Below are 10,669 nucleotides of genomic sequence, written 5' to 3'. Positions count from 1 at the left end.
TCAGTTCAGCACTGTTTTATTGATAAATAACTTTTTATTTAGTATTTCCACACAAACATTCTAGTATTGCAGTAGCAAACAAAGTGCAAAACTTCATAAAGTCAACTGAAGTCAACAGAAAGCAAACTTGTTAAGCAAATCTTTTTCACAAACACATGTTTTTGAAGTTTTATCCCCTTATTCTCTTCAAGGCAATGTAAGAACAGTTATTCTCTTTGAAACCTGTTACTTGTTTTATTGCTACAGAAACCGAGCAGCTACGTTTCAGAAGTGGCAACTATTCTGCTTCTGAGAGCTCCGCAAGACTCTGAGACACAAAGTCATGAATCCATATGTCGGTGTCTGGAAGAGACGTGTCCACTAAGTAAGTGACTATTCTTCGATCCCAGGAATTAGTGCTCTCATTAATTGCCTGTATCTGTGCTACCAAGGGTTTCTTCTCTACGCGATTCCGAAATATTATTGATGCCTCTTCCGACCACTGCTGGCTTTTCACTCCTAGAACAAACAAAGCAGAACAGAACCTCATTTGTAGGCTATACCAACACGACGATGAAGTTTATGAGGAGATGGCGAGGGGTTAAAGGCTTGAGAAAGTTGATATTCAAGTCGTGAAGGCAGCTTAAATCTAAAAAACAAGCACGAGCTTACTCATCTCCCACACAATTATTACAGAGACTGTAGCATTTTTTCTCCTCAGAGCCTAAAGCTGTGGACAGCTTTACAGAAGTGAAAGCAAACGCACTAACTCACTGAGTATTTCCAAGAACAGCAGCTGCCAAAGATGATCACGTCCTGTTACCTAGACAAAAAGGAAACTAAAGATCCTAACAAAAGAAAGCACTAATTGGTATTCTGCCTGACTCTGCTGAAGCAACAGTCTTCATTTAGATTTTCTCCATCTTAAAGCAGCAGCATCTTCTATCAAACCTTCAAATCCCAAACTAGTCCTGCAGGCAGAACTGAAGGGAAACGCAACCTAAATGCCTCACAACTCCTGCTGTTTTTTTTCAAAGGGGGGAATCTGCATCTCACAAAGGCTGCTCTGCTTAAGGGAACAAGGCTGTAATCCAAGCAGGTTTTTGCATATATTTGCGATACACCAAGAAGTGACTCCTGCAGAGCAGGAATTTAGCCTCCCCATGTCACTGCTGGTGCACAGCACCTGAACACAACGGGCTCCAAACACTGCGTGAATTCCCAAGCAGCAAGTTATGGGTATGAGAAACAAAACAGCAGGTGACGACACGCTGCTTTTACTGTATCAGCAGCTAACAGGACAGAACATTGCAAGCACATGAACTCCTTACAAGTTATAGAAAAAAAAAATGAAGGAAAAAGAACAGGGCAGCTCAGCTAGCTGCCTGGGATGCTGTGAGGCAAGATCATCCAATGACCTGGAGGTTCTCTTGGCAGGACCCTGTACAACCCCAGCACAAAGACAGAGCTAGAAGTTAGCTTCATTTTCACACTGACCTCCTACAACCCCAGCCCAGTGGGAACAGATCCAACCTCTTGGCTACTTCAAAGCAAGCCTGAAGGTCACACTGACGGAGTGCAGACCCACAGAAGGCAAGCAGCAGAGCACTAACTTTGTGCTGCCCTGTCAGTTTGCAACCCTGTGAGCAACCATCAGGTTCTTGGAGCAACCTGGTGTAGTGGGAGGTGTCCCTGCCTATAGCAGGGGGCTGGAACTAGGCGATCTTGAAGTTCCCTTCCAATCCAAAACATGCTGTGATTCTATGACCTTGAGCAAGCATATTCTGTAATCCAAGCTTTGTTTAAATTGTGGTGAGCAAACATGGAAATCATCAAGTAAAAAGAGACACATGTCTGAAAGCAATGCAAAAATGAAGTAAAAAAACTGGAGAAATAAGGAAGAGAGTGACCAAGTTTTAATTTTTTTTATTTGTACTCTCTCTATGCCCAATTTTATCAATTACATTATTGTAAGTTTGATGGAGTTTGTTTGCGAACATCAATTTATTTTAGGCAACTTCAGCTTCCAGATATGCACTGGAAAACAGTAGATATGGGCAAGACACAAAAGAAATCTTATCCAGAAATTCTGCATCTATTCCCTAACTTTATGTAGACCAGAATAACCTGAACACGAGTTTTCCCTCAACAGATACATCATAATTTTCACGCTTCATGATCTATGATGTTTAAGAGATCAAGTGGTTTGGGGGTCTTATTTCCCTGCGTACTCTGCCTAAGAGCCACCATAAATATTAAATGACAAACATTTATGACACCGAAAAGTAGCTGCTGCGAAAGTTTAAACAATGTTTGATTTTATGCATGCTAATTAAGAGCACTGAATTAAATGAGTAGTAAAATTGAACCACTATCACTTAAAGAAGAAAAGCAGAGGCTTACTTTAACGAAAAACAATGCTACTACCATTCAGCTTTATCCCTTTCGCTGTTCTACATACCTGGTATCCCCACTGATGTAAGACATAACCACACTTCCATCCCTCAGCCCCCTTAAAAAAAAAAAAAAAGTCGATGCTTAACACATACCTGCAAGCTGAGCTTTTATAGCCTGGAAAGGAAGCTTCCTGAATTTCTCCAGGAGTGGCTGTACTTTATCTATGCTGATAACCTCATGTTTACCGTAGTCCAGCACATACACTGACAAAAAGCCTTTTCTAAGAATTCCTTTTATTATCACTCTGTACCACCTAAAAAAGAGGAAGAGAATAAACACAGTATAACATGCTGTCAAGGTGCCAAAAAAGTAACAGGTAACCACAAGATGTTAATCAACACATCTCAAGCTTCCCAGATCTGATATTATCTGAATACAAGTCCTTCCAAACACTGTCTGGAAACACGAAGTGACTGCAATCTCATTTGCTGCCCTAATCTCTCAGCTACCATCAGACATCTGCCACCTCATTAACAACGCAGGACATAAGGCATTTCCCAAGGGAACTGCAGTGAGGCCAAGAGTTAAAAGAGAAATATGTAATCCTGCCACTAACTCCAAAACAGCTAGGCATGTTGACTTACCAACATTTAAGTAAAGGTACAGACAACAGCCTCCCTTCAAAGATTTTGCTTTTAATTTATGTACGTACTTACCGATTTTCAATTTTAGCTGCATATAACTTGTTTGTTCCAATGTTCACTGGTCTCTCTTCTGCCATGCTGTAGTACAGGATCATTTCCTCCATGAGGACCTCCAGATTGTGTATCTCTTTCCAAGGCTGGACAATGAAGTGACCTGGATGGCAGGCTACTGACACGTAGACATCCATGAACCCTCCCACCTCTGACAAGGGTAGGGGTGGTGGCATATCAGTGGCAGGCTCTGCATCTCTGGGCTCCGCTGCAGGCTCCAGAGAATCACTCTTCTCTAGCCTTCCCTGATTTAACTGTAGAGCTGCATCACCTGTTGCTTTGGTGGAGCTGGCCCCTGTGGGGGTGACGCTCAGGAAAACATCTTTCTGATGCTTCCACAAGTCTGCGTTTATAATCCGACGATTGATGCTACGATCCATGTTTGGGAAATCCTCCGGAGCAAACAAGTAAACGTGTGCAATTCCCTTTGAACCATCCTGCTTGACCACCTTTAAAAAGAAAGTACAGTTTAGTTTCCAATTAACAGCTACTAAATTCACACCTGAAGACAACATCTTTATACAGAAAAAAAATGGTTCATTGCTTTCTACATGCACAGAAGTATTTTCAGGGTTCTCTCTAATGTGTTAGTAAGATTTATGGATATCCAGCCACTCACAGCTGCTAATGTAAAGCAGACACAAAACTTGAGTTTTGTTCTGCCTGAGAGGTTCAATCTCAGTGTTGCTTGACATGAATGTGCACAATTGTAGTTTTCTGGAAAACATTAGCCATTGCCCATAGAGTCTAAACAATTAAGTAATGCTATTAACACTCAAATCCTTCAGAAATCCCTTCCTGTCCTTCTGTTAGATGAAACCTAGTAAATTAAGCATGGGATGAAATGAAGACAAAAAAAGCTTCCATGTTTGGATTGCGTATAATTTTCAAGCACTAGCATAAAAATATTGTCCTACTTAGCAACAGACATTACTGACAGCAGCTAGCATCACTGATAATAAGCACTGAAATTGGAACTTGAGAGAGCCTGTAACATTTGTTTACAGATTCTTCTGACAATTTTTCTAGCCTTCCTCTACTAACCCAAGCCAGTTACTGCTACTTACAGCCAGCAAATGGGAGACAGGAATAAAAGCTTCCCAAAATTTAAGCACACACCTCTTTTCCACTATTGAAACAAGCAAAAAATATTACCATACTCAAACTATCTTTGAAGAGAATATTTAGAGAAGCCAGCTGCAACACTCACCAGTCCCAGACTATGTGAGTTATGTTTTAATTGCATGAGCTCGTGTTAAAGGAAGCCAAAATGTACAGGGAAGCAAACAAAACATGTTCTCAAACAGTTATGACAATATATGGACTCAGATTTTTAGGAGGAAATTAGCTCTGTTTAGTTTCTAGATAGGGAAAGTATTTCATTCAGAAGGATGTTCTCAGCTAACTGCCAATGGGAAAACGGAAAAATGGAAAAATATCATCTCAAGTATAACACAAGCCCATAAATACAATACTATACACTAACAAAATCACACTGGATTACAAAAACAAACAGACAAACCAAAGGTGCTTTCCAGGGCCAATAAGAAAATGTTATCCTCTTGTAAGAGGCATAGAAAGAATTTAAGATTGACAGAACGCATACATCTTTTCTTATGATGAAACAAAAACTGTGTTTCTTATCAGTTGATAAGATCCCTAACTGCATACAAGTGGACTGGCACAGGAAAATTAAAAAGGCCATCAGCTGCTACATTCTTGAGAGGAAAAAGTCTTCTAACGAGCCAGCTATACTTATTCTAAATGTGACAGGAACAAGACTTCATACAGCAAACGTAACCAAGAGCTGGCCAGAAACTATTAGACATCACAACAGAGATAAATTCTGATGAACACTTAAGTTTCAGAGTTATTCCCTCTGTGGATTTCAGGCCACGCAGGCATTCTGACTATTTACCTGCATGCTGAATTCAGGATAATCCATTACATTGTCTCTCAGCCACAGCACAGCCTCAGGAGTCCACATGCCAGTGTCAGGAGGCAGATCTGCTAAGCAGCATTTTATAGCCTAAGGAAAGAATTAAGTATACAACAACATGGAAACTAGCTCATAAATTTCTATTTACAGAACGTGACTTAATACTCATAGATTCAGTAATACGTAGGTTGCTCCAGAAGTAACGCCTCCTATTTATTTCTATGGAAACTGCAACAGACACAAAGAGCACAGTATCACCATTTTACAGACTAAACTCTCAGCTACAAAACACTGTTTTTCAACATGGTCACCACCAGTGACAAACAAGAGCCCTCACGCTGCACTCGTAACAACCTGCAGAGGTTACGCACAGTAACCTCTTCTGCTTCTGCTGAAAGACACCACCACTGCTTCACTGTGCTCACGTTCAGTGTTTGGTCTCCATAAACGTTCACCAGGTGTTGATGAATGTCAACGGGTGCCACTTTTTTTCCCCGCATGAGGAATTCAGTTTCACTCTGCACCGTCCACACTTCCACACCAGACAGCATTCTGCCAGGCTGCCTCTTTGGGGCCATCTGCCACGTGGCAACAACATGGATGGGATATCAGTGAGAAGGTTCAGCCTCAACTGCTGTACCACTGACATTCACCTCTGAGAAATGGGCCAAGGTAATAGAACAGGATGCATTACTTTGCGAGCAGACCTCAGGTGTGACAAACAGAAACATGCAGAGCCAGTATCATAACTCACACAAGTTAACAGAGCATCCTGCCAGTACACAGGACTACACCACGACTTATTTTGGGGAGAAGATGCACAATGAAATACACTCCAGTGCTGAACACCAGTAACAAAGAAATTCCTTACATAAGCCTGTAAGAAGCAGCGCTAGGACACCGTCAAGAAATCTAGGGTAGGTTAGCTTTAACACATCTTTATACCTGGGGAGGGATTTTGATTACGTCTCTCAGGAACTGCGATGGGATTTCTCTAAGGTCTGATACTTTTACATATGCAACTGTTCCAGTATCCATGAAGCGAACACCAAGCGCCCGTCTACTTTGAATTATTGTTATCTGAAATAAGACAGGAAGATGAAATACTGTGAGAAGATTCAAGGGAAGTAAGAATATAGATTTAGGGGAGCAGCAAGAAGAGTCTTTTCTGTGTGGGAAAACTTTTGCCTTTCTCTGAATACCTCTTACCTCTACACGCGTCCATTTTCCTTTGCAATGAAACAAGCAGATTTTGCCACAGAAAGGTTGTGACACATTAAACTCAGATGTCTCCTGCAAATTCAAAACCAAAGGTTAAAATGCATAGAACCATTAGTGACACTTAACTAGCCACTTCAAAAGCCACTCACAGAACAAACAGTTATGGAAAGCAACCAATTAATCTCAAATATAAAGCTTTTTTCTAGTCTCAGAAGTATCTCCTGTCATGTTGTTTTCAGCTTCCTCAGTCAGTAAAGCTTTAATTCTGAGATGTATATAGCCCAGGGAAGTGGTAGAACTACTATCCCTGGAGATGTTCAGGCAATGTGGAGAAGCAGCACTCATGGACGTGGCTTAGCAGGCGTGGTGGGGATGGTTGATGGTTGGACTTGGTGATCTTGGTCTTTTCCAACCACAATGATTCTATGAATTGCCAGCAAAAAAGCATTTGGAAGCAAAGAATATAAAAACCAGCAACCATTATATCAATGTTCTGAAAAGCTGTACTATTGTGGAACTAACTGGGGAAGTTCCTAACTTCATACATATTACATGCCAAGATGTTTAACAAAACAGATTTACTATTTACTCAAATAAAGCCTCATGGGGCTGGTATTCATTGTGATGATCCTAAGTAACACAACAAGTCAAGTGCCACATTATAAAAAGCAAGAAGAGACTCCCATTGGAGAATCACACACATCTTAGTGTCATTAAGTTCTCAAGATAAGTTGTAGAGTCAAAATTGCTTCTGTCTTTTACAGCAATGAAAGACTCTGTATACTTTGTTTAGAAAATCTGACTAGTTGCCTGCCTTTGTGTTGCTAAAACTTTCAGTGTACACCTTATACTGCTTCCTGCATGGTGCAGTTTGCTTTAAACTGACTCTTGATAACTGAAACATAGTGAAGTATTTCCAAAATGGAGCGTGCCCCACAACGGGAACATACCTAAAAGGTAGATTTACAAGAAGTGGTTCCAGCAGTGCCTGACTTTTCAAGGATCTGCATTTTATGATTTCAGCTAAAAAATTAGATTCCCTTCAGATTTCTTCACTTTTGCATAAACCCTCACATCTAGTAAGGTTTCCTGCATGTCTGTAAAGGGCAGGTAGGATATCAGATTTTTCTGTCCTATGTCTGCTTTAAAGCAACTTCATTACTTTGAAGACACCTCCTATACATCAGCTCTGTTTGAAAGGATTCACATTTAAAAGCTAAGGGTACAGACACGCAGACATGAGATCAAAGCCAACAAATTCTGAAGTCAAGCTGAAAAGCACACACCTTGGTTCTATTTTGAACAATCCTTCTTCTGTCACTTCAAAGTATGCTGTGAGCTGTTTATACACGTGAACACCATAATGTACGTAAAACTTGAGGAAAAAAAGTATGGCAGATCCTCCACAGATTTTTTTTTTCTCCTAATCAAACCAAGGCAGTTTCTATAGGAAGCTTCTCATTATGAGTCACTTTTGTTACTGCTCTAACTATTCAAAGGAATTTAGTAGTAGTTACCAAAGACAGAGAGAGAGAGAATTTCAAAGAGAGCATCAACAGACACTCTCACATCTGCATCCCAGCTTTTTTAAGCAGGCAACAATGCCTCAGAAACCTGAACTTTTATAGAAGAAAAGGACTGATACACTGGAAAAAGGCCACATGACGTGACATCTCTCCTCAATGCATACCTACCTTGTGAAGTAAATAGTCTTCTATTTTCTGCAAGACTTCAGAAAGCTTAGACAAGCCTTCAGATGGCAGCTGACAATACAGGTTTCCATCTGAGAGAATACTGGTTACTCTGACATTCGTATATAGTGTATCTACCTAAGATTTTAACAAGTAAAAAAAACAAAAACACACACACACAAAGTTATTGGATTTGTGAGTACTGTTTTTTTTGTCCATTAAAAATCTTTGTGGTCAATGGATTTAATGAATTAAATAGGAAGCAGGCAGATAGTACCTGTAGGTTCAGTTCAAAAGACTTGTCATACAAAGCCTTCAGACAAGTTGCGTTGATGTTGATATCATCTTCTCCAGAAGTGTCATACAGAACAAAGAGAGGAATTTCACTCCTCTCCAGTATTTCCACAGCAAATATTTTGCAGTATGTCTGCAATTCTACAGCCTTTAGTAGGAGAGGATCATCACAAAATACCTCCAGTCCTGTAAGGCAGACCACAATTTTTTTGAATCATTTTATTGAAGGGAAATATAATAACGAGGACTGTTTGAAAGAGGAATCCTTCTAAGAATCAGAAGGCAGATGGAATCTTGTACTGGACTTTTACTTGCATTCTACAGAATGTCTCCCTTCTTAGGGCAGAAAGCTGTCTTCAAGGGAGAAAAGAAGATCCTCTACAGAGAGAATCAAAGAATCAAGGCAAATGTGTAGACAAAATAAAGAAATGCATCCAAGTAAAAAAACAGACTAAAGGTCATTCTTGTCAATTTCATATATTGAAAACAAAATAAAGTGTTCTTAGAAAGTTAGAAATGCCCACTAGTCTTAGGAAGTTAAGTAATTTCCAGCAGGCTCAAGGAAGTTTGCCAGTGCTGAGTGGAGAAGGATCACTTTAAAACAAGTGAATGAGATCACAGATCATATTAATTTGCATTTGTGGTAGGAGGAGTTAAGCTTATACACTATTTCATACAACATACGTGGGTGTTTTCTTTAGGCTTGCAGACCCTGAAGGTAATACATCCAAGATAAGTGCAGGAACAACTAAGCTTCATTAGAGAGACACTGGGATCTCCTGATAGAAAGGTTTCTTTTTCTTTCTGTGCCTACCTGTATCTGCTTAGGCTTAGCTTATTTATAGCTACTTATAGACTGTTTTATAGCTATTTTGGATGGATTCTAGTATTCAGAGTAACTACACAGTAGCATCAAAACTCCCAGGCATTTCAATTCATAAGTCTGTAGAATCAACATTGGTTTTCTCTTACCTGCCAGTTTACACTTTGCAACTTGAAATGGAAGTGAGCAGAACTGTTTGTGGAGTCTGTATGTCCTATTGCTTTCAATAATCTCACTGAAGCCATGGTCAACATAGTACACCTGACAGTGGAGAAAGAGATAAATAAGATTATTATGCTTTTAAATATATATTATTGAGTTTATGGAAAACATATTAAGCCACTGTGTTCTCTGTGCATCCACTGAACAGGCACATCAATTTTCACTGTATTACTGCTATATAAGACCACGAATTTCGTGTTCACTTCCTTATTTAGACATTCAGTGTTTTCCAGAAAAGCTTCTCAAAGTTTCTGTAAAACCATCATCTCCGACAGAATCTCTCCATGCTGGAAGGACTCAGCACATTACCACAAACTGCATGAACAAAGGCGGTAATTTTAACTTGCAGATGACCATTTAATTTTGACAATCATACAGCTTAAAAGAAACTAAATGTCCCTAGTTTTTCATTTAATCAAAAAGAGAAGTACTACAGGTTGGGAAAGGAAAGAATGTAAGTAACACAGAATGCTTGAAAACTGGCTGCACATGGGAGAAACACATCTGTTTCATGTCCTACTACAAATGTCAAAACAAGAATCGCTTGCCTTTAATCTTTTGTCCTCCACAGAAATTATCTCAGCACGGAGCCAGGCTTCTTCAGTGTGTACAGCAACAAGTTGCCCAACGCTTGGACAATTAATCTGTGATGCAGTGGAATTCTTACTATAGTACGCTTTCATTTTATCTTCCATTTGTTCCTGAGCGCCAGAATAATCTTTGCCCACATATCTACAATCATTTCAGTATAAAAGCACCAAACAACAAAAAACAACAAACAAGGGTTAGGATGAAATGTCAAAAAGCTGAATAAAAACCTAAGATCCCCTAAAATAATAGATTAATAAATCATGGATATACATCCAAACATATTCTAAGCACATCTGTACCCAAACACGGCAGTACGAAAATACCAGCTGACAAAACAGAGTACTATTGTTCAGTGGTAAATGCTCTCCAGTAACAAAGAATCGAACACACACCTTCAGAAAGAAATCTTACCGATTACAATCACGTAGAAGAATTTGACCTTAAGAGCAGATTATCCAGGATGAAGTACAAAAGAATTGTAGGAGCACCTGAGTTACTCTGACACTAGCAAATATTACCTTAAGCATGTTTTCACTATAGTCTGTGAAAGCACAAGGCATCTAAAATAGCTTTACAGAGCCCTGCCAGCCCCATGCTGTTTACTCTCGGCCATCAGAACAATTCCAAGATCAGGCTGCTGATCTCCAGTTCACACAGACTGCCACATGAATCCTCCTTAATAATGTTCCGAACACACCAGAAACAGATCAGAATGCAGCAGACAGAAGGAAAACTTATTTCTGTATTTGACAGGCAA

The 10,669-nt window shown here is 39.7% G+C and overlaps 1 protein-coding gene across 3 annotated transcripts in view; it reads right to left on the bottom strand.

Moving 5' to 3' along the window:
* Positions 1-10,669, bottom strand: part of TDRD7 (tudor domain containing 7) — a 38,046-nt gene continuing 27,377 nt past the window's right edge. For all 3 annotated transcript variants that reach the window (XM_010726189.3, XM_019610707.2, XM_019610708.2), the window contains 10 exons: positions 9,870-10,053; positions 9,249-9,360; positions 8,260-8,462; positions 7,986-8,120; positions 6,280-6,363; positions 6,016-6,150; positions 5,050-5,160; positions 3,093-3,580; positions 2,529-2,689; positions 1-498 (listed from right to left, as the gene is read on the bottom strand). In XM_010726189.3, coding sequence (XP_010724491.1) covers positions 278-498; positions 2,529-2,689; positions 3,093-3,580; positions 5,050-5,160; positions 6,016-6,150; positions 6,280-6,363; positions 7,986-8,120; positions 8,260-8,462; positions 9,249-9,360; positions 9,870-10,053 — 1,834 coding nt within the window. In that variant the 3' untranslated portion in view covers positions 1-277. The remainder of the gene's footprint in view (positions 499-2,528; positions 2,690-3,092; positions 3,581-5,049; positions 5,161-6,015; positions 6,151-6,279; positions 6,364-7,985; positions 8,121-8,259; positions 8,463-9,248; positions 9,361-9,869; positions 10,054-10,669) is intronic.

The sequence above is a fragment of the Meleagris gallopavo genome, chromosome Z (genome assembly GCF_000146605.3).
Source record: "Meleagris gallopavo isolate NT-WF06-2002-E0010 breed Aviagen turkey brand Nicholas breeding stock chromosome Z, Turkey_5.1, whole genome shotgun sequence".
Classification (NCBI taxonomy): Eukaryota; Metazoa; Chordata; class Aves; order Galliformes; family Phasianidae; genus Meleagris; species Meleagris gallopavo.
Note: the sequence above shows the minus strand (reverse complement) of the source record. Positions and strands in the feature narration are given on the sequence as shown.